Source organism: Gouania willdenowi, chromosome 6 (genome assembly GCF_900634775.1).
Source record: "Gouania willdenowi chromosome 6, fGouWil2.1, whole genome shotgun sequence".
NCBI classification, from domain to species: Eukaryota; Metazoa; Chordata; class Actinopteri; order Blenniiformes; family Gobiesocidae; genus Gouania; species Gouania willdenowi.
Window position 1 is genome coordinate 35,374,431 of NC_041049.1, and position 25,388 is coordinate 35,399,818.

The 25,388-nt window shown below is 39.5% G+C and overlaps 1 protein-coding gene across 2 annotated transcripts in view; it reads left to right on the plus strand.

The window, feature by feature from the left end:
- Positions 1 to 25,388, plus strand: part of reln (reelin) — a 316,389-nt gene that overhangs the window by 112,943 nt on the left and 178,058 nt on the right. For both annotated transcript variants that reach the window (XM_028448258.1, XM_028448259.1), the window contains exon 4: positions 3,701 to 3,771. In XM_028448258.1, coding sequence (XP_028304059.1) covers positions 3,701 to 3,771 — 71 coding nt within the window. The remainder of the gene's footprint in view (positions 1 to 3,700; positions 3,772 to 25,388) is intronic.

Here is a 25,388-nt window from a genome sequence, read left to right on the forward strand (position 1 = left end):
GAACACACAGTCGTAAATTCCTATACTCAGCTCTTTGTCTCTGTTTGAAAGGGAAAGAGGAGGAAACTATTTCTGACCAAAGTGGTCAAGAAGTGTGCCGTGGTATCTGTCATAGACATGACCTCCTACACAGAGAAAGAGCAGGGGTGGTCAGGTGGGAAATGTTGAAAATAAGTGGGTTTGGAGTCCGGCTTTGAATTGTGAAAATTTGTCCATATTTCTGAGATCCAGAGGTAGTGAATTCCAGAGCTGGGAAGCAGAGTGGCTGAACGCTCTGCTCCCCATGGTGGTAAGGCGGGCTGGGGGAGTGGACAGATGAATGGAGGAAGAGAATCTAAGGGAGCGAGATGGAGTGTGGACTTGGATGAGATCAGTCTGGTAAGGGGAGGCAATGTGGTGAATGGCCTTTAAAGTTAGCAAAAGGATCTTGAAATGGATGCAAAATTAAATGGGAAGCCAGTGGAGCTGGTGGAGAACAGGAGTGATGTGGGATATAGAGAGGGTATTGGTGATGATGCAGGCAGCTGAGTTCTGGACTGACTGGCGTTAATGGAGGGATTTGCTGGGGAGACCAAAAAAAAGGGAATTGAAGTAGTCAAGCCAAAACTGTGGACAAGAATAGCACTCTTTGTAAGATTTGTAAGATTTTGTATCAAGGAGGAGAACCTCTGTTTTGTCACCGTTTAGTTTTAGGAGATGTGACCAGGATTCATTCATCCAGTGAAAGTGAATACCATGTTTACGGAAGACATTACCAAGGGGGAAGAGATAAATGATGAAGAGAAGGGGCCCCAGGACTGGAACTAGTCATACAGGTTATTGTGGGACAGGTGAGCTGGCAACTGTTTTTTCAAGAATTTTACCGATGATGGCGACATTGAAGATGGGACGGAAGTTATTGAAATTAGAAGGGCCAGAACCGGGATGAGGGAACAGTTCCAGTGATGATGGTAAAAATGATGGGATTTGTTTGTTTTTCATGGTTGTGTGTGTGACAAAATAACATCAGTATTGTTGCTTTTGGATTTAAAATTAATACATTATTGTATGTCTTGTAATTTTTTGTAATCTTGTGGTTCTATATATATTACATGGATTTAACAATATGAATTATATATTATGTTTTGCAGTGTGTTTATTTTTGTCACATGACCGCACATTTGTTTTTGATTACATTACCTTTATACGGAAGTGCACTCATCATGTCTGATGCCTGGAATGTTACATTTTTTGATTAAACCTGTCTTTTGGAGCTATACCTGGTGTGCGGACTCACTTTTGCTACTTTTGTATTGGTGAGAGCAACACTGAATGAGAGTAGAAAGTGATCAGTAATGGGGAATTCATCTGCTTTACAGTCAATCAATCTCAATCAATCTTTTATTTATATAGCGCCAAATCATAACCAATGGTATCTCAAGACACTTTACAGTAGAGCAGTCTTAAGGACGGACTCTTCATTTTATGGATACACACATATGCATATATACGTATATACACATACATATGTATCCCACACCCAACAGGAATTCATCATGGCGGCAAGGAAAACCTTCTGTTAAGCAGCAGGAACCTTGTGTGGATCCCATTCCTATGATGAACAAAAGGGATAACACCAGAGCAGCAGATTAAATAAAGAATGTGACTTTTTGAGTGGGTGGGAATTTTAATATGTTGCTGAAGACCAAAACTATCTAAGCAGGATGTAAAATCTCTGGTAACGGGGTGATTAATGTTGTCCATGTGTTTGTTAAAATCTCACAGCACTATTATTTTTGAGGAAGGGAGGATAAATGAGTGAGGAAGGCAGCAAAGTCATTTAAAAAGTCACTGTTAGATTTAGGAGGGCGGTAAACAGTTGCAATGATGGTGGGAGTAGCTCCCGAGTTCATATACAGTGGATTGAAAGGAACTGAAGACCAGGGCAGACACAAGCGAGAGTGATTTTCTCGCGGTGAATCATCGCGAGACCTCTACCCATGCCAAAGTAACATGGTTTGCAGCTGTAAACAAACCCAGGTGGAGTGGATTCAATGAGTTAGGGTACGTTGTTTCCTTGTTGCCATGTCTCAGTCAAACAAAAGAAGTCAGACTTACGGTCAGTGATGAGTTCTTGGATGTGTTGTTCTTGACACGTGAGAGAGCGGATGTTTAACAGACCAAAGTTGACTATGGCGGAGCCAGGGGTGGCAGCAGCGCTAACCGAGCGAGGAAGGCTAACACCATCTGACCAATATGGGGAGGAGGACGTCGAGAGCTGAACCAGATGGATTGTATGTTTTTTAGGTGTCAGTAGGGAAATTTTGACGGGACCCACGGTGGATGTATTTCCGGGGAGGAAGAAATACGCTGTCCTGGTGTCGATACAGGAAAGCTGGAGGAGGAGCAGACAGGTGATGGCGCATACGGAGGAACTCAGCTGCGGAGTACTGGAACAGACAATAGACTGTAAAAAGAATGGATGGGACACGCTCCTGGGGATGTGAAGCTTTTATTTTTAGAGCTCCCCTTGCTCACTGGCTGCAGTATAGGTTGAAAATCCTCCTCGTCAATGATAACGGATGGGATGTGTGTACTGTAAAGGTAAAATACTCATCACATAATTTTTTTTAATTACTATGCTGTGATCATTAGTTATTATCACCCGATATTGTGCTCAAGTGCTCATTTTTTGTGAAGTTTGTTTTAAATAAGTTATTTGAGGTTGAAAAACTGGATTTTACGTCATATATGACGATGATTGACAGCCACGGATCTAGCGTAACACTCTTTGTGAATATCAGTTACATTGTGAGGGAAAGCCGAGACACTATTTAACTAGATTCTGTATTTCAGTTGAAATATATCGTGATTTTGTACTAACCTCTATGATCTAAAATTGGTAGAAATTCCGGTAGGAAAGATACTTATGTTCTTGACGTAGCTGGGCTTGCGTAAGTCATCAGGGCAGTACGCTAAATGAGCGGGGCGTGTAACAGGGCTCCTCTTGCCGGACCCTACTGCGCAGACTCTGGCTCCAAATTAAGTCAAAATTGCAAGATGGAAGCGCCCCTAAGCGCCGTATTTTGGCTTCAAGAACATTGAGTGGGAACAGCTACAGTGCACGCCCACTGGAACAGACCTGCCAAGGGGATGTGGATGGGCGACAGGAAGAGCCAGATGCAGATGGACTAAATCAACATACCACCAGCTCTCATTGAAGACCAATCTAGACGAGGAAGACGTGACAACACACAGCAGCGTGAGCAAAGGTCTGCCGTTACCAATCTCGGTGTGAGACTGGACCCTCACCTAACCTATGAAAACCACATCAAACCTCTGCATCAATACTGCTTCTTCCATCTAAAAAACATATCCAAACTCTGCCCCTCCCTCACCATATCTGATGCAGTGAAGCTTTTCCATGCCTTTTTCTCCTCTAGACATGACTATTGCAATGCTCTCCCCAAGCAGAAACCTCCACAAACTCCAATTAATTCAAAACAGCGCAGCCAGGATTCCCATCTTAATGAAATTCAGTCCCTTGTGTTCTTGTTTATGTGGGATTCCTATGCTTGTTTCAGTTCACTCAAAAATTATGCCAAGTGTGTCACATTGATCTTCATATACTGATGCAAATATGTTAAATTCTTGAATAAAGTGTTTTTGGATTTAATGTTTTTTTAATTGTTTTTTTTTCTCTCTCTCCTTTCCTTCTTAGAGCTTCAGCTACCCACCGAGGACAAATCATTTTCAAAGATGCCCTGGCCTATCAGTTCTGTGAACAAGGAGGTGAGGAACACAAATGTAACTCTTTGTACTCCTTGATGAAATACCAAAACCATATTCGATACCTATTTGCACTGGCATATAAATAATATGTATACCTGTACAGATGCATTCATGGTAAAACATGTACACACTAGGCATGTGAATCTCCATCACTGACAATGATTTGATATGCACCTCCATACACTACCAGCGATACAATATATTGAATCCCCTGGAGATACGATGCAATACGATTCACCCCTGTTCATGATTCAATATGATTTGATATTGATTTGATGGTGATTCAATTCTACACAATGCAATGTGATGTGTTTCAACATGATGCAAAGAAATGACCAAAAAATTAAATGGTAAATAAGTAGCTGCAATTCAGTAATGGTACTAGAGGCAGAGGATTTTGCTTCTAATCTCTACTAATATCTCTCTAACCCTCTCACTTCATGTAACTCCTTTTTAGCTTCTTAAAAAGCACAACAACAAAAAAGGCCTTTTTACAAGTAGCGTTGGGATTTGGAACCAGATTCAACATAATTAAATTAAATTCAAATGAATTCAACTCTATTTATGTAGCGCCAATTACAACAAAAGTAATCTGAAAGTGCTTTCAAAAGATATAATTTGTAATAAAATGGAAAAAAAAAAATCAAATCCATATGAACAAGCATAAGCGACAGTGGGGGAATAAAGGAACAGGAATCGGTTTCCTCACATTTGAAACCTGTTTATCTCACTTTCACAACTTAAACAGTAAACAGTAAGACAACATCACTCTCAATTAGTGACTTAAAGTGACACTTTAATTGTACAATGTCCATATTCCTGTCTGCCAGACAGCTACTAATATAAACTCTTCAGCAGGTATTAGGCTAATACAGTAGTGAGGAGTAGAAAGCATGAACATTTCTAATATAAAAAAAGACAAATAATAATATTTATTTCACTATTAGGTCTTTCACAACTGCTTGTGCAAAGAAAGTTGCAAACTATTATTAAACAGTCACAGCTGCTGTAAACAGACCCTCAATGAGTCATATTTAATACCCATAAGACAAACTAAATAATAAAATAAAATGAAATAAAACAAAATACACTTTTGAGAACAGTTATGTCTTTATCACAGGTAGAGGGTGTACCGCCTTGGACAAAGTTATTTTTGATACTTTTTTCACCAGTTTTGCTGGAGCTCTGATTCCAGTCTCCCTTGGAGTGGGGGCAGGGGCGGGGGAGCAGCGGCACTGTATCGCATGAAACCCACAGTTTGTGTAAGGTTTAGCAGCACAGCATTCTTTCCGAACCTGGTCAAGCGTACAATCTTTTTCGCCTGATTCTAAGTTTTTAGGTGCATTATAAATCTCATCTATAGCTGCTGCTCTCACTGACCTCCGTGTTTTTATAACTTTGTTGTAGTCCCAACATGCTTCCCGGCTTCAGTCCTTGTACAAAACGAGCATCAATGCCTCGGAAACACAGGATAGAATGAAATACAATATGAAAAAACTGCCCCACGACCCTGAAAACAGGAACAAGCGTGTCAGAAAATGGATGGATGGATGAAAAAAATCAATGCAACCATGGATTTTACCGATGCAGGCACACATTGACCGATGCATTTCAGTTTCACCCATAAATTGTAACAATGCACACTGAATTAATCGATACACTTGCATCACACACGTTTGTATCTAGATACCAATTCGTATCAATTAATCTCCACATGCTTAGTACACACACACACACACATCACTTCCTATCATTGTCAGGCCCTGCTTACACGACAACGTTTTGCATCTGCTTTTGTTTTTTGTTTCTGCATTCACATGTGATATGTAATTATCAAAACATGTGGTATGTCATCGCAGGCAAGTGTTCATGGTGCTATAAGATAACACAAAGAGCGTAAATCTGTCTTTTAATCTTAATGTGGAAGGATATAATCACATGGCGTTTGCTACATCTGACACTATGAAATGTTTTAGTTGTGGAGTGGAGGGTCATCTAATCTGATCTTGTCCCTCTAAGATTTTTTTTTGGTCTAGAAAAGACAAATGACAACAAAAATAATAATTATTCACTCTCTAAGGAACAGCAACAGATGTCCGACTATTCAGAGATGAGGAAGTTTTTATAGAGATCTGTTTAAAAGTGAACATACAAAACAACCTGATCTGCGCAGTAGGGTTTTTTGTGGTCTCCCTCAGGTGGATGGTGAGGCAAACCAGAAACTCGAGACTCCGTTGTCCCTGGATGAGCTCGACTCAGGTCTGATGAGCTTGCAGAATGGAAAAGCTCCAGGTCTTTATGGCTGTCAGTTGACTTTTATAAGACTTTCTGTGCCCGTATTCACGAAGATTCCTCTCAGAGAGCTGCTAACTTAGCCTAAAAATTCTTAGCAAGGAATCTTAGCTTAAAAGTGATTCAGGAAGTGTCTGAGAGTAACTCTGAGCAAGGAGTTGACAGACTTTTTTTTATCTTCGTGAGGAGGTGTGGTTGACCCTGTTGCTGGGTATGATGCAGTCTGCTAAGAGCTGTGATTGGTTGTTTGAAAAAGGGAAAAAAAGAAAAGAAACATAAGTGCTCTATGCTCCTAGTAATGAATATAATGAATGGAGAATAAAATCAACGGATCATACTTGGACTGCATTAAAAAATGTGTAATCATGGAATTATTTTAATTCAACAAAATTAAATTAATTTGTACACAGCTTAAAATGTTTGAACCTCTTTTACATGCTGATTGTTGTATTGATTTACTTATTTTAGTTAACTGTCCACATTGGTAATTTTACCGCTTCATGTATTTGATATTAATGGTGGAGCAGACGCAGCTGTCATTGATTACTGATTGCTGGCCCTGCTAATCAATGCATCTTTCCCTCTCCTGTGTAGCACAAGATATGAATGTGAAACACCGTTACCTGCTGCAATCAAATCGAGGACAGAGATTACAGCACACAAACAAGGGAACAAATCGTGCAGCAATACAAGGCTGCTATTAAGCTGTGTGATAAAAGTCAGAATCAGAATAGTTTTATTGCCAGTTAGAGTTTAAAACAATACAATTGGGTGAATGGTGGATGGTGATGACACTTCTGTGTGGAGTTTGCATGTTCTTCCCGTGCTGCGTGGGTTTCCACCAGGTACTCTGACTGAATCCAAAAACATGACTGTTTGGTTGATAGGAGTCTCTAAATGGGAGTGAAAACAGGAACAAGCGGGTCTGAAAATGGATGGATGAATGACAAGTTTTTAAAGAGGAGCACAGTTTTTGATAAAGTAAAACATCACATTTTAAAGGAGACATATCATGCATTTAAATCCTTCCTTTTTTACATATAAATCATACAGTTGTGGTCGATATAAAGTGGAACTGCAATGCTTGGGTCTGAATTCCTCATTATTATAGCTCCACAGGCCCCTTTTCTACCCCTTTTCTGATGTGCTTCTGAGAGCAACTCGTTTTGGTGCTGTCTCTTTAAATGCAAATGAGACACTTCATACCCCGCCCCCTCTCCAGGTTGCAGAGGTGACACTTGGTTCAACTCCACCCTGTTCGGCCATTTTTGTAGTTTGATTGAACAATTGACAATTATTTAGCGGCGCAGAAAATGTTTATTCACACGTTAGAACGTTAAAACAGCTCATGGTCCAGGTAGTTTGTAAACAGATCTCTGATTGGCTGTAAAAGAGTGTCACAGTCTTTGCTTTCTAAAGCTTGTTTACAGAGCTAAGAGAAGGATCAGAGGTCCAGTGTCCTCTCATAAAACTTTGAATTACAACATGCTGAAAGGTTATTATGAATTTTTGACCAAATGATGGGAAAAAAAACAACTAACATACTACAGCTTTAAGGATGCTTGCTGGGTGGAGGTTGCCCTAGCCTGGATTCAAACCCTGATCCGCTGTATGACAGTCCAACGTTCTTACTACTGTGCTATCCAGGGTTTTTGCTTCATTACAGGTGTGCGGTTCAATCCAAATATATCTATAGTATCAATAGTTTTGTTTTTCTCCTGTGCACACTGACTCCTGCAGTTTCAACTAAGAGCGACCTGTCTTTGTGTGTCTGTCAGTGCTACGGCTCAAGTGTAAGTTGTGTATTACACTGTAAACTACAGTAAAAGTGCTCCACTACAAATGTATACAAGTAGATGAAAAATTGTGCGGAACAAAGCTACAGAAATGGTGAGAGGAGGAGATGTTTAGCCTGTCCAGACAGACCCAGAATATACTAATATATATCCTCATTGATAAGGGGTCATCTTCACCTTCAGTAAATATCAACTTTAGAAGTGCAACTGGCCATTTGTTACTCAGCATAAATTATCATTTTTGAGATGACCTAAGATGGGCAAATTTACTGTTAGGCCTACAATAGATAACAAGCAAGTGTACAGTGCAAACAAAATAACTAGATATTATAAAGATATAACTGGACCCAACAAAGCAAGGCAACATTATGTGGCATATATCAGCAACAAGTTATTCGAGTAAGGCATTAAAAACATGGGCTCAAGTAAAAAAAATAATAAGCGTCAAGTTGTTCAGCGTTTAGTTGTTCAGCGTTCATATTCACTGAATATTATTTGCTGATTTTGCTCATTCCTCACTAGCTGCTGGAGCGCAGGGAGCAAATATGATTGCGTGCTTCAGTCAGGTCTGCGCTCCATGCATGGGCCGCGCGGTCTGATCTGCATACTGGAACCGACTGGGTTCTATGTTCTGGTTATGTTCCAGTTGTGTGTATTCAGTGGTTCAATAATGCTGAGATTTCCCATGGCCGAGAAGGCATCATGGTTACGTGCAGCTTTCTCTGCCAATGTGTGTCTTTATTTACATGTGTTCTGAGTGTTGATTAGCTGGGAGGCTGGGGAAAGGCAGGCGTAAGCAAGGAAAAGAGTGAACAATTCTGTTACCACGGTAGTGTGAGTGTATGACGGTGTAAGACGGTTCTTTGTGCGCTTGATTGTTTATTTTTGGCGTGTTACTACAACCGCCATTAAAGCCTGTAAAACTGTGAAAACGGCTCGAGTCACGTCATTACAATACCTTTTGGGCTGCGGTAAGTGTGTGTGCGCCTCCCTCTCTCCCCCCTCGCTGTGTGAGGCACCACGCTTCTAATCTACCGGCAAAAAAACAATAATTTACATTGGGTTTGCTTCGGGCTCAGGCCTACAATTTAAGTTAACTAGTACAAGTGCCCGTCGGAACTATGTATTCATATAGTGGGAGGAGCTTAAGTAGAGTTGTCAGTTATGGCCAAATGAGTATATGTTTGAAGGTTGGATGTACAAAGAAGTGTACAAACTCTGTACTATGTAGTGTTATAAAGGGGTTTATTTGCGGATGCAAAATAAGATAGTGTGTGCAAATTCCCTGGTTTAATTCTCTGGGACATGCACATGATAAATGTGTTTGTTTTTTTCTTACTCATTTTTATATTTTTTTGTTTGGTGTATTTTTCTGTAATGTATGTTTTTTGGGAATCATTATGTGTATTTTTGTATCTTTCTGTTGTGTTTTTGTGCATTTTTTGTATAATTATAGTTATTTGTTGCCAGTGTAGTGTGATTCTGGAGTAATTTTGTGTATTTTTGTTTTTTTATTTTTGGTGTAATTTTGTATGGAAGCCCAAAAGAGTCATAATGAAAGAAATAAAAACAACATTTTGAAATAAATACCATTTTGATAAATAACAAACAAATAATATGGCCATTAAATTGTTAAATAAGGTAATATTATTTTAAAATAAGTTTTATTATTCTTAAATATCTATTTCCACAATGGTCTTTTTTCTTTCGTAATGTCCTTTTTCACAATGGCCTTTTTATTTCATAAAGACTTCGGTCTGTCAATCAAAGACAGACCTCAGCTTGATCCTTTAAGATCGATTAGTTTTCCTGGACATCGGTTATGGCGTCCTTTGACCGACACAGTGGTAGCAATGGGAGGGAATATAGATAAAATTATTATTAATAATAAAAAAACTAAAGCAAAATAAATAATAAAGTAAGTGCAGTGAGATGTGTCTAGCTTGAATGTATTCATTTTGAGTGAGGGAGCAGGTGCATGCGCGTGGCCGATGCGCGCGTGTGTGAGTGTCTTGTTGTTTCTGCGAGGTTCCACTTTTATCTGAGGATTTAACACCGGAGGAGGAGCTACATTCAGCTCTGGAAAGTAAGGATCGCCCCTGTGTCCCCCAACCACGGTTAGGAGATGAAAATAGTAAAGGTTTTAACAAGAGAATTACAACATTACTCGGTCCATGAATGGATATTTATCTGCTTTTGGCTTGCAGTTTTTTGGCGTCAAAGGTTGTCATAGCAACCACGGAAGAATGTACATTGTAACGAAAAAACTACAGATCGTTTATATAAACCAAATGGATACTATGAAATATAAGGGTATATTTCTGACTAGAAATGTCATCAAAACATTTCTAAAACCACAAACTATCTTGAAATAAGGGAATTTGCTATTAAAATATACATGCCCGCTATGTTTTTCATTGCCTGTGGGTGGAACACGGACCCTCAGCGTCGAAAATAAACACCAAAGGGGTACCCCGTGCATCGAACACTGAAGCTAAGGGGTCCTGACTGATGGTCAATATGTGACAAGTTGAGAATGAGAGTGTGTTACTCTAACGTGTGATGCACTCGTGGTGCTCAGGCTTCTCAGCATTAGTGATAAGTCTCCACGAATCGAAACTGCAAGTGCTGCTGCTCATGTCTGTGTAAAGGATCAGCCAATCACTTCACTGGCTCCGCCTTATGTTCTTTTTTTTTTTTTCACTTGTCTGCACATGCTGTCAAAGGTCAACACTACAAGAAGTGCAATCATTATGAGACAGCAATGCATGTTTTGTTATTGCAATGAAATACATTAGTTTATTTTATTGCTGAATTGTGACCATCACCAGCCCTCCCTAAGGGAGGGTAAGAAATCTTTTATTATAGGGAGGATATAAAAAGGGAGAGCAGTGTTACACCAAGGTGGAGGGGGAGGGGGGATGGGGAGGGGAAAAGGAGCAGGGAGGAGAGACTCAAGTTAGGAAATATAAAGGGTGGGGAAAAATAAATTAATTTACAGTGTGAGTTAGATGTGAAGTTGTTGAACATATTGTGCTTATTATGTTGTGTAATCAAGCCAGTATGGTGACAAGTGTGAAGCTTAGCTATAATGGTGGATTACAGCTAAGGACAGAGTGGCTGTGGACAGAGGGAAGGAGTGAGTGGTAATACCTGAAGCAGGTATTTGGGATTAACGTGTCTAAAGTTAAGCCCAATATGAGTTCCACATTCGAGGAAGATCCAAGCAGCCAAGCACCCAGCGCATCCCGACACCGATCCCAACCCCCAAACCCAAGGCCCCCCGCTAGCATCCTGCCCCCCCATCCACCCAAACCCAAGCACCCAACCCCTCGAGGGAAAGGCCCAGAGAGCCCCTTGCCCAAGACCCCAGCAGAAGAGTCAAGGCCCATGCCCAGCAGACCGCCAGAGCCGCGCCGAACGGGCAGCCGGTGGGCCCAGAGCCAGGCCAGAAGGACCCGGAACGGAAGCAGCACTGAGAGCAGCAGCACCAAGAGCAGCACCCCCAGGGACGATGACCATGCCCATTGCCGCCTAGGGCACCAGGGGCACGCTGCAAGTCCATCCGCTGGCCCCCCAGGCGCACCGACCGAGCACCCCAGAGCCCTCCCACCTCCCATAGCTCCGGAGGGTGGAAGTGGTTGTCCCACCCTCTGAAGGGTGGTGTGTTGAGGTGTAATTAAAATTTGAAGGATTAGTAGGGCAGCCAGAGGTGGGAGTACCGCCCCCGCGCCACCATCCAGCCCCCCAAGGGTTGGGTATGTGAGTGTAGTGCAACAAGTGGGTGAGCCAGACCAGCTGGGAGTGAGTGACGTGAAGTGTCCATGTCGGAGGCCTGTCCAGGTATGAGCCCGGCCCGTCCTCATGGCGGGCCACCGGAGAGGGTAGATGGCGCAGACGGGCACTGCGGGCCCCAGGGACGCGCCAAGCAGCACCCCCTGAACCATGCCGGCCACACAGAGCACGGCATGACCCCCACCGCCTTATGTTCTTTGATTGACAGACTGAAGTCATTCTGCTGAAAAAAAAACATTATGAAATAGAAAGGCCGTTGTGGAAAAGGACATTATGAAATAAAAAAAAGACCATTGTGGAAATGGATATTTAAGAATAATAAAACGTATTTCATAATAATATTACTTTATTTAACAATTGAATGGCCATATTATATATTTGTTTGTTATTTATCAAAATGGTATATTTCAAAATGTTGTTTTTATCTATTTAATTATGACTCTTTTGGTCTTCCATAGTTTTGTGCATTTCTGTTGTCATTTTAGTGTATTTTTTGTAGGAATATTTAGTTTAGTGTATTTTGAGTCATTTTCATATTTTTGTTGTTTGGTGTATTTTTCTGAAATATATGTTTTTTGGAGTCATTTTGTGTGTTTTTGGAACCTTTTTGTATATTTTTGTTGTTGTTTTGTGTACATCCTGTATAAATATTGTTTAGTTTTTTGTTTCACGTCATTTGTGCATTTTTGTATAATTATTGTTTATGGTTGCCTTAAGTAGTGTGATTCTGGAGTCATTTTGTATCTTTTTTTTAGTGTAGTTTTTTGCATTTCTGTTGTCTTTTGTGTATTTTTTGTATAAATATTTAGTTTTGTGTACCTGCCTGCCTAACTTTCACTAAACGTATCTATTTTCAGTAGTTAGATGTAGTGGCAGGTGTGGCGTGAGTGAAGCTGCAGTAATCAGGTGACCTTCACCATGTAGCACCATCTATGTAACTTGTAAACACTTAAATCTGACTCAGAGCGTAACACTACAGTCACTACCACGCTATGGACAGGTGTCATGACACAGAATGTAACCGGACTAAATGATGGTCCGTTATACACTCAACACTCACATACCTGCACGCATGTCAAGTAGACGGTGATCGATAGTGAAGCCCACCTGATCAACGTGTGTGTGTGTGAGAAACTCTCTACCTGGGACTCTAATCTTCTCTGTTGGTTCTCTCACACATGCTGCTGATAAATGTGCAGCTTTCAACACAGGAGCCATTGCCAGTCAATAACTTCCAGGTGAGGTCTGTTCGGTCTAAATAACATACGGTCAAACTAACATAAAAATAAACGTCATCACCAAATAAGGAACAGTAAAAAAGTATGTTTCCTCAAAAGAGAAGTCCACAGGAGCTCTGGCACGCACTGGAAGTGAGCTGTGCAGTGAAATAGATATCGATGGTGTGCTAGCACCCCCTCACACTCTGAGGTCAAAAGCTGAATAGGATTCACTTCTAGGCCGTTCAGAAGTGATATAAAATTAAAATAAACATTTGGAAATTGGCAAATTACTTCAAAATAATATATGCACCCACTCGACGACACATTCGCTCCATACATACACACACACCCACACACGGACTTTTTTTGCTTTTTTAGATAGATGGGTCGGGCTCGGGTCGGGTCAGGCTGGATTGTTTGATGATCTGTAACAAGAGTAAAAGAGTGCCCAAATAAATAAAATAAAAATGTTCACAACTCCAAACTATTGCTTGTGCCTCTCATTCAGTCTGTGAGTAACGCTTTTCAACTTCACTAAGTGCGCAGCTGGCATATGCTTTTATGTGTTTTTCCCCCTCCTTAGTGAGTTGATAAAGCTAGACCTAGGCCTACGGGGCAAGCATCGACAACTAGTTCAGCTTGTCAGGATCAAAGTACAACATGTCAGTGGCCACGGTTACATGATGTTTTTTAATTCAGAATTATTCATTCCGAATGAAATCATTCGGAATTAAAGTGTTCTGCTTCGTGTTTACACGAGGATTACATGAAAAACAGGTTTATTCGTCGAGATAATTCCGCTTTAGGTCTGGGAGTTGGGAAGGCTCTGATTGGACAGTGGGAGAACGTGACATATCACGTCTATCAGGAAAAACACAAAACAAACCTTTAATTGTTGGCTATAATACAGAACACCACACATGAAAACTGCTTGCATCTTTATTTTGATTGTAGTTTTGAAGCAGCAGCTTGATAATAACACAGTTTCAGTTTGGACCGCGGAGCGGAATGGAGATAGGAACTAATCACCGGTAAAAAGCCCAGTAAACCTCTGGAAAACACTCACCAGGAATATATATTTGCTCCCTGGTAAAGATAGTAGCTCTAACAACAGGTAAAATGATAAACTTGATGATATTAGAGCATGTGAATGCAGTACGGCGGCGCATTTACTTAGCCTCCAGGTCCTAGTACCGGCCGTATGGTGAAGCCTGTTCGGTTTACCGTGGGTTTACCTTCCCGGTTCTTTGATGAACAGCTTCAAGGAAAGATGACAACAGTATTTCTAATTCAAGTTTAAGTTAGTTAGAAGTAAAATCTTACAACAAGCCGGCTTCTACACACACGCAGGCGTTAGAAAGTCGGGAGATTTCTGGGCTGAGGGAAGCATGCTGCCAGCTTGTAGGCTGTAGGAACACGACTCAATATAATCTTCAAGCAGTACAGATAACTTCTTGGGTTTTTTCACCCCCGAAACCCAGCATGACGCTGGCAATTGGCTGGCTGATGCTCACAACTGCCTTTTGGCTTATCATGTAAATTAGGGTGTCAATACAGCAACCCCCAGAGCAACGCACAAAGAAACAATGTAATGTCACTCTTCTCCTGTGAAGCAATGATACAATCAAGTCTCAGGACTGTGGTCTGATCTTCCCGCCAAGCCATGCCAATTAAATGCAAAGTTCAGATAAAGTTCAGTTTCGTAACCGCGCGGACTTCTCTGCATAGTTGGTGTCACACAAAACACTGCTCGGCATTGTATTGACACGCAATAAATGTAACACCAACCTGTATTTCATCCTACTGGTGGAACAGGAGAGATGGAGGCGAGCTTAGAGGAGAGACTGGCAAATGAGCTACGACAGTAGTGACACCTTTAAAATACGTCCCAGGAGTACAAGGACTACAGAGAAGCGCTAAGAATCATGGGACATGTAGTATTTTAATGGAAACTACTACCCTGCGGTGCGCCCAAGTATGTAAGCTCTGAGAAGAGCAGACAGTCCACACAGAGTCCAGCTGTGGCTGTGGCGATAGCATGTGGAGGGCAGATTCACTAATAACATTTACTGCGGCACCTGAATCAATGACCACTGAGATGTCAACACCACCAATATTGACTTGTGTTGTTGGTGTGTTTCTTTTGATGCACTTGTGGTCACAAACACATAGTCATCTTCACTGCTAGATGCATCTTTGCTTTGACTGTTTTTATTATTACTGTTATATATACTGTATCTGTGTAGTAATAGTATTACTATTATTATTATCTTATATCACCGTATCCTGTGCACTGCTACGGCAATGTGTTCACTGGTATTTTGGTCCTTATTGGTTAAAGGTTAACAGTCTTTTACTTAATTATGTACGTTTTTATTTTCACTATTTCTTTCTCTCCCATTTGGTGTTTATTCTTTATTTAAAGTAATTCCTGATTATTATTATTACTTTTTAATACAGAAATGTGTGCATTACTACGGTAATGTGTGCTTTGGTAGTTGGTACTGTCCTGGTTAACGGTTACTTTACTATGTACATTTCCTTTTCTTCTCTTATTTCTTCTTGTTTAGTGTTTGTTCTTTTATTTGAAGTATTTCTTGAGCAGCTGTAAGGCAAGCAATTAGTTTTAGGGATAAATAAAGCATTTCTGATTCTGATTCTGACTTTGTGCTAAGTTGGTGACCTCATACACTTTCTTGTGTGCTTTATGTTGCTTATCATAACCCATTGGTATTGTCTCGTAGCTCTTTTGTTGTTTTGGCTTTGAGCTACACTGCTTGGCAAAATGGTTTAGCTTAACACAAGCTTTACAGTTTTCCTCGAGCAGGACATTCACCTTCGTGTGGATATTTTCCGCCACAGTTGCAATTTATTCATACTTGCATGGGCAGTGTTATAGACTTTGGTTGGTCTTTTTTGTTGCACAGCATTCATTGATGCAGCTGCTCCATGTTCCATCTCTGTTGCTTGTTGTTTTGATATTTTCATTGGTCTCCCGTAGCTAGGGATTTCTTCTAGGGTCATGTCAGGCTCTCTTAGGGACTCGTTGATGCTCAGCTCTGAATCAATTGTTCTTTTATTTCCAAATGAACTTCAGATAATTAACGGTGCTTGGCCAGCATGCAAAGCCGTGTGCAGTATGTGTCCAGATGTTTTCTAAACATGTACACCTATAACAGCATGTTTTTCATTGGTGTAAAGTACGTTTCAAGCTTTGTTTCTGCATACTTGTCTACTGTAGCCGCCAGCATGTCATGTTTATCATGAGCCAAGTGTAAAACTAACGCCTTGAGCCTTCCATCACCATTGATATTGAAAGCAGTTGTGTAATTTTCAAACCTCTGCAGCCATTTTGTCCAGCGCAGTCCGACTGAATTTGGGTCTGCTTCCGTATCAAAATCAGACAAACGGATGTAGTTGTCAGCGACATGTCGGCTCCATGAAAGCTTTTTCATTCAACGTGGTTAGCCTATCGGCACTTAGCTGCTGCTGGTCAGCCTCCTGTCTATTCTTTGTTTCTCCTTTTCCTTTCCTTTTTGGTCCTTGTCGCCAATGTGGTGTGTGCATGGACACAATTAAAAAATGTGACTGGTTGGAGTTTACTTTACTGGCATCATGTTATCTTATCTATACACAGGCATACAGGTTGCTCATCTGTGCTAATACACATGTATTCACTTTTTGCTTCCCACGCATGTGCACATACAGCCATGCTGCACTGAAAGACAGTATGGTGATCCGTAAGAAATGCAAACATTACAACCTGCATGAAAGATGATTCTCACTACATTGGGTTTTGTATTTTCTAACAAAAGCTGTGGGAGTAAGGGTCTTAACTCAGTGCACAAGTCAAACTAGCAAACACCTTGGTAATATTTTGGTGTGAGTTTCTTCATTCGTTCATTTCAGGCCCACTTATTCCTGTTCAGGGTCGCGGGGGTCTGCTGATGCCAATCTCCGGCTCTCATTGGGTGCTGGGCGCGGGTACACCCTGGACAGGGCGTTAGTACATCGCAGGGCAACACAGACAGACAACCACTCACTCACTCCTATGGGCAATTTAGAGACTCCAACAGTCATGTTTTTGGATTGTGGGAGGAAGCCCGAGTACACGGAGGAAACCCACGCAGCACGGGGAGAACATGCAAACTCCACACAGAAAGGACCCAGGTGTCCGCCCCAGGGCTTGAACCCAGGACCTTCTTGCTGTGAGGCGGACGTGCTAACCACTAAGCGGTGTGAGTTTCTTAATGAACATAAATAATAGATGATGCGAAATACACTGTATTAGTTTAAATAAAATAAAAAAAACGGCCAAACATAAACAAGATAATTATATCTATATATATATATATCTAGTGCAAAGAAAAAATTAACCTCAAACAAATATCACCCTTAGGGGAAGAGGAAGGACCTCTCACGGGCAGCCCAATCACTCCACTCTGTGCATATCTAACGGATCTAAAAAAAAATTAGAGCAGCTAGAATGGCCATTCTTTATGCTGCAGAAAGCTAAAACGCGTGCTTCCATCTTATATTTCAAAATGACGCTGGTGTTGTGTGTAAGGGAATTAGAATGTGAGTGTGGTGTGTGTGTGGCAGGTAAGGAAATAAAATTCCATCTTCTTACTGCTTATGTGACTTTTTACCCACCTTATCCTTCTTCTTTTTTATTTTATTCATATATATATATATATAAAATTACTAAATTACTACTGGAGTGTTCAGAAATGTCTTGTTCATTTTTTTCTACATTCAGGAATATTTTGGATCAACTTGTTTTGTGTGTTTTACTAAATAAATTGGAAAAACATTTCAGATTTTTTTTTTTTAAAATTTATAACCCAACTTTAACACATTTAACTATTGTTTGTGTTTTATTTATATGTATACCATTTGTGCTTCGGTTGTGGTATTCTAGGAATATGAAGTATTTGAAGATACTCCAATAAATGACATCAGGAGGAGCAAAAATAAAAATTTTGGGTAGGTCGAACCCTTACTTTTGCAGTCCTTAAAGGGTTAAATTATAACTTGTAAACTCTCCCACAGTCTGCATCACAGAAGGTGAAAGGAGACCTCTACAACTGTACTGAGCATGGAACCTGAGAGAATTATCTGCTTCACTGACTTAACATATCATTACTACCCTTTTTTCTCTTTCAATTTCAAGGAGACTGAGAAACTTATTATAGTCTAAACCCCTTATTCTGTTAGTATTAAGAAATTAGATTTTGCAGCACCCAAATATAGGTATATCATCTTGATTATCTCTGTCTCTTCAATAAAGTTAAGACTCTTCTTTGTGCAGGGATCAGCTGGCTCCCCATCTTAAAATCAGTCCCAGAGCGGACTGAGTTGGTAAAGATATGGCTCTGTTCACATTGAAATAAAAGACAGGAAGCCATCACAAACCCTTTTGGAAGTTCATGTGCTTAGGACTGAAGCTTTGAAGGGCTTAAAAATGTAAGCTATTTAATGTAGGGTCATGACTCAGGGAAAGTGAGTAGAATGAGAAAACTGGAGTAGTAAAACAGATGAAAGATAAAGATGGTCAGCCAAGTTGAGGTGACTTAAGAGCAACTGGGCAAACCAAGAAGCCTAAAAATGATGTCAAGAACGAGGATTTTGTTCAAATGAATTTTGATACAAACCAGGTTTATGGGAAAGGGAGGAACATAGAAGCTTTTTACTAACAATGTTGATTTTGACTTGGCAACATATTGTAACAGACTGAGTTCCGTGCTCTATGTTCCTGAGTTCTATATTTCCATATTGGTTTGTTGTACAGTTTAGCGACTTGTGATGGTGATTTTCTATGGTCCTGAATGCATCATCACCAGTTACAGTATGTGAATTAGTAATTTATTTATAAGCTTTTATGTGGTCTCATAGTCGTGAAACAGTAAAATGGAAGCTATGACTGTTTCAATCAACAGTAAAGCTACAACGGGAAGCAGAAGCTCTTAATGAGACACTTGGAAGAGTTAATTTTTTTTTTTTTTCCCAATTTATGTATGACTTTTAACATTTTACATGACACACTAAAAAAAAAAGACATACAGCCAGGCACAGAGTGTACATTAACATACAGTACAAAGTCCAGAGTTCATCATAAACACAAATACCTGGAAAAAACAAGAACACAAAACCACTACACAAAACAACAAAATACACAATACTAACAATGAGGCTATTTACATCATTACAAATATCCACAATTTAGCCACAAAACAATCAAATATAGTCAGGATCGTCTAAAGTTTTAAATACTTTAAAATAGGTTTCCACATGCTATAGAATATATGTACAAGTTTTTCAATGTGGAGTACTCCAATAAATTCCCACAACCAAGCTTCAAATACAGGTGGGGCATCTGACTTCCACATTTTCAAAATACATCTCTTTGCATTAACCATACCATAAGCAAAAGATGTACTGAATTTTTGTCCTTCTTATTCAATGCACTAGAGATGCCCAACAAGGCAGATTCAGGGTCCGGCTCCAGATTCATTTTAAATATACCTTTTAAATATTGAACACCAAAAGTTTATAATCTTTGGGCATTCCCAGACGTGATATGCCAATGTACCACTGCAGATCTTGCATCTTTCACACAGTGGTGAAGTTTGAGGGACTAAGAGTTGAGTTTAGCAAGGTTATACATTAGGAAAAGGAGTGTATCAACGAAAAGGGCTCTGTGCTAAAAAGTGGAGTCATTAGGGTTGTTGAACAGTGCTGTAGGCCGTCCATCAGTTCTGTCCCCTGACAGCAGGACCCGCTCTCTTCTCAGCATCTACGAGTTCTCTAATTTCCAGCTGGAGAATAAATCAAGCCTTTACGAGCCTGGCTGAGCACTGCAACCCAGATGGATTATGAAAGCAACATATAACTTAAAGGGAGCCACAGCTCCCTGAATGATGCACCAGAGAAGGGACGTGTGACCCCTGCCTTTTTCACCTGCCCTGCCAGCTTGCCTGGATGAGTACCAGCTCGCCTGCCATCCGGGGCTGGCTATACACAGTGCCAAGAGGGGACAGGGCGCCCCCAAACAAATGTGCTGAAAAAGGCACTAGCAAGTTAATCTTCTCTCTATGCAATGCTGTGTGCCCTGCAGAATCTACCGTCTCAATCAGCAGAGATCCTCTCCCCAGTAAACACCTAATCACTGTTTAGTATGCAAATGAACTAGCATAGTAGCCTAACTATCTCACTGATGAAGAATCAGCTTAAGTGTTACAAATTTAAGGAAGCAATGGAGCTCAGTTAAATTCATTGTAGCAATGTCATGAGATACTTAATAATTAATCAAAAACAAGAAACAGCATTTCATCGGGGAATGCTATGAGCCTGTCGGTGGGAGTGTTTTTTTTTAATCACACAAGCACAGTGCATAACACAAATGACGTGTGCCTGCCTTCATCGTAACGTGTTGGGTTAATTGGTTAATTTGTGTTTGTTTTAGCTTAACCTTGGTGATTTGTTTTAACATTATTATTTTACATATTTTCTCTCTATCCCAAAACTCTCACAAATGCCTCTGACATTGCATGTTTTGCTGGTTTGTATTATTATATCTGTGCTATATATTACTCCATTGTATTGTATTACTGTTTTATTTCTTGTATTGTATTTTTTATTGTACAGAACTTTGGTCAATAATTGTTGTTTTTAATGTGGTCTATAAATAAATTGACTTCATTGTATGTTTTTTTGGTTGACAATTATTTTCACTCTGTTCAAATTCATTTGAGATGCATATATGCCTATAATGGCCATCCACAAAGATTTTGTTGTTGTTTTTCTACAACTTGAACTTGTGTAAGAATAAAGGATTTCAAGTTTAACCCAGCTCAACGGAGGAATAAAATATATAATTTATTCTGAAAATGAAAAGAAACAGCACAACAAAATGTATTTTTTTAGCCTCACTCAATGTAAAGCTTTTTAATGTAATTACTAAAAAATAAGGTCCCTATTTTGGTGACCTAAAGCGTAGCTTGGTGCTGCGTATTGACCACAGTCCCTAATTTTTCACAATAGTGCTTTGCTCCCTGCGCTGTTATGCGTGTCCCTGGAAATCAGGCGTGATGTCGAGATTTTGCAGCACAGTCCAGTTGGAGGACAGCACAACACACCATTCGTGTGCTATAATAAGGGATTAGAAAAAAGAGTTTGCTTCATGAAAGGAGGTATTTAACATTGCTGAGGCACACACTCAAAATTTTGGCTTAAATGTACAATATCTGAAAACTAGATGAAATGACGGCTTGTCAAATATAAAGTCACTATTTTAAAGCACTGAAAGTTGTAATCCTATAGAATTTCATAATGCTCATCCTGTGCAAGTATGAGCTTTTTAGTAAGTGTTTAAGCCCTGGACGAAGCGATACAGGCATTAGCAGAAATGAGCTCCTAATAGACCAGGCAATAATCAAGGTCTTTAAGAAAATGAGGCAGGATTTATTCAAGGGAAATGAGCACAATTGTCTGTACTTAAGGCACAGAGGCAGGAAGTTACAGAATGGCTGCGGCTGTAGGGAGAAATTGTCATAGAAGGGAAGTAAGAGAGACAGCGGGAGAGTGGAAAGAAGCAAGAAGCATGAAGAAAGAAACTGTAAATGAGAGCTTTTGAAGCTTGAAGGGATTACAGACTCAAAAAAGTCTTCTGAGCCTTTCTCCAGCCAAATGGTCTCACTGAAGGACTGAGTGAGATTTCAAGGGTTTGTTTAAGGGAAGATGATGGAGAGTTTCGAGAGAGGATTATAAGAAATTGGGTCATATTACATGATTTCCTGGTTTGAAATGTCAGATGAGCGTGCAAACTTAGCACACACATGCATATCAATACTGGACAATATGTGTGTATCACTAACTGAATAATACATTATTTGAATCAGGAAACATTAGAGGAATAGCAGGGCTAAGATTGAGACTGAGCTTTTGTGTTTGTTTGTGATGTACTTTGTCATCATACCCAAACTTTGGACTAGCAGCTCAGCACATAGGCCACTTAAAGTTCAACTTTTTTCTCTCAGCATGAAACTGTCCCACTTCTCTATGAATAGTAAATCATTTTCTAAGAGTCTAGTATTTAGATTTAGAGTCGAGAGATAAGGGCAGCAACTTGACCCTTAAAGAAGTAAAATCCTCTTCTAGATTAATCTGTCCTCTTTTCAATTAGGTTCTTTTGTCTATAAGGTGTTTTAGGAAAAAAAAATAAAGTGTATAAAGGACCTGTGTAAAACTTGATATCGAGTCCTTGATCATGTTATCAGGTTGGATGGAGAACAATATGAAGATATTTTCCTTTAATCAAGATCCCATAAATGTGCTGTTTTTGAAGTGTAGGAGAGGGTGCACCTGCTCAGCTGCAAAATATTTGGCAGTGTCTCACACAAACACATTTAAAACAAAAATTGTAAAGGTTTTCACCTTGCAAAATGTGGGTTTTTAGTGTTTTACACATTTTCAAACACATTTTAATACTAATAGGCCTACATTGTTTTTACAGATTAAAATTTTTTGGGATGAACTATTTTTTTTTTCTGTAGTCCTCTGCTATCGTAGCTTACACCTCCCAGAACATTTAAGCTCTGAATGAAAGTCTGTAGAGGATCTATTTCCCAGCAATGCACATTTAATTCCACGCCACAAGTGAAGTACATATGCAGCGCTGGTTTCAGCAGAGCTGAAGCTCCGATCACATTGGATATGTAGCCTTGGGGCGGATTCACTAAGATCTGAAATAAAGGGTAGTAAACCAGGTGTGTCCCTAATTCCTTTGGTGGCGTTGTTTCTTCACACGCTGTAGGGAATTCACTAGTGGCACTTTTAGGTGCATGTAAAGATGTGGTTGAGATCGCCCTATTTAAATGAACATTTTGCTCGTTTAACGTGAAATTGGAGGCAGAGACTTCTCTGTCTGTTGCAGAAACATTCAATAATGTAGAAAACAAAATAAACAAATAAAAAAATGCTGTTTAATAAACTTTTATTTAAATTATTTTCTCCTACTGTAAAGGTTAACTGGAGCCACTTTTTCATCTCCGCTGTGTTTTGTGTAAACATTGACTGCAGCTATGATATCTGTGTGTGAGCTGGCACCTGCCTGTGGCATACCTGTCAAGTACCCCGTTTTGGCTGGGAAACTACCGTATTTTACCCCGCTTTCTCGCCATCGTCCCGTATTAGTATTTTCCCATAAATATCCTGTATTTTAATACAACAATAATTAAAAGATGCCTTACTAAACTGGATGCCGTCACTAGTCACTGCCACCTGAAATGGCCTGGGTGGCAGTTCTCGCGAGATTACTGCCAACAGCGGCAACAAACCCGGAAACAACTCAGAAAAGAGATGATGAATTAAGACATCCCGGTGAAAAAAAACAAAAAACTCACGTAAATACGTTGTGAAACGTGACAGTTTACCTTCCTAAAGAGCAGAAGGATGGGATAAAGTTCTGTAAGATTAGTATCTGAAATTTTAGCGTCACAGCGGAAGGAATGACATAAGTCACCATTAAAAATCAGCCCATCACAAGCGTTACAAATATACACTCATTTCAAAAAAAGGATGTTAAAGAATATAAAGTCTGTAACAAATGTGTCTAATAAGTGATTAGTGAATACCAGAGAACCACATGAGTGAGCAATGAAAATAAAATGTTAATGTTTAACTTAAAGACAAGCAGTGTGAAATGAACAGTAAATATGCAATGTGTTGACTTTTATATGAACTGTAAGTATAATAAATAAACACATGTGCTTTATATACCCAGTTATGTTTTAATTTAGGCTTTTTTATAATTTAGGAGTTAGAGCTGGGCGATATATTAGATTCAAGATGTATCGAGTTTTAGTATATACTAGTACAGTGCCCGTCGGAAGTATGTATTCATGTGGGAGCATAAGTACAGTTGTCAATTATGGCCAAATGAGAATATATTTGAAGGATGGATGTACAAAGAGGTGTACAAACTCTGTACTCTGTGTTATAAAGGGGTTTATTTGCAGGTGCAAAGTAAAATAGTGTGTGTGATTTCTCAGGTTTAATTTTATGGGACATGTGCATGATAAATGTGTTTGTTGTTTTTTATACTATTTTTTTTTTTTTTGATGTGTTTTTCTGTAATGTATGTTTTTTTGGAGTCATTATGCATATTTTTATATCTTTCTGTTGTCTTTCTGGGCATTTTTTTGTATAATTATTGTTTTTTTTTTGTTGCCATTGTAGTGATTCTGGAGTCATTTTTGGGTTTTTTTTTGCTGTAGTTTTGTGCATTTCTGTGGTCATTTTAGTTAATTTTGAGTCATTTTCATGTTTTTGTTGTCGTTTGGTGTATCTTTCTGTAATGGATGTTTTTTGGAGTCATGTATCTCTCTGTTGTTTTTTCTCGACTTTTGTTGCCATTGTAGTGTAATAGAGTTGTCATTTATGGCCAAATGAGTATGTGTTTTGAAGGTTAGATGTACAAAGAGGTGTACATACTCTGTTACTGTTATGAAGGGGTTTATTTGCAGGTGCAAAGTAAAATAGTGTGTGCGAGTTACCTGGTTTAATTCTATGGGACATGTGCATGATAAATGTGTTTGTTTTTTTTTACTCATTTGTACATTTTTTTTGTTTGGTGTATTTTTCTGTCATGTATGTTTTTTTGAGTCATGTGTATTTTTGTGCATTTTTTCTGTAATTATAGTTTATTGTTGCCATTGTAGTGTAATACTGGAGTCATTTTGGAGTCATTTTGTGCATTTCTGTTGTCATTTGGTGTAAATATTTATTTTTTTGTGTAATTTGAGTCATTTTCATATTTTTTGTTGTTTGGTCTATTTTTCTGTAATTTTTTTTTTATTATTGGAGTCATTTTGTGTGTTTTTGGAGCATTTTTGTATATTTTTGGGAATTTCTGTTGTTGTTTTGTGTACTCTATGTATAAATATTGTTTAGTTTTTTTGTTTCATTTTACTCTAGTATATTTTTTATTATAAATACTGTGTGTGTGTGTGCGTGTGTGTGTGTGTGTGTGTGTGTGTGTGTGTGTGTGTGTGTGTGTGTGTGTGTGTGTGTGTGTGCGTGCGTGCGTGCGTGCGTGCGTGCGTGTGTGTGTGCGCAGAACAAACGTTAACCATAGTGAAGCCGTGTTGTGGAGCCACAAAAACGTTACATTCCTCTGTCTTAAGAACCAGATAGTTTGGTCGGCTCTCTCACTCGTGTGTATGCAGTCTGTGTCTGCTTTGCTGTGTGCGCAGCGATTGGCTCTGGCCTGTATATATATTATAGCTTATTATGTATCAGAATACTAGTTTTAGGAGTCGCTGCTTTTACCTCTCAGAACAGCATGTAAAGCTCAGTGAGATGGATTTCTGTGTGCACATATTGATCAGCTGTTTGTTAATAAACGTCCCTGTGTGCATTTTGCATCAGAAAATTTAACCCAGAATTGTCTTTCTGGTCTGACTGTATCTGTTAAAATTATCGAGATTTATATTGTACTAGTACAGTGCTCGTC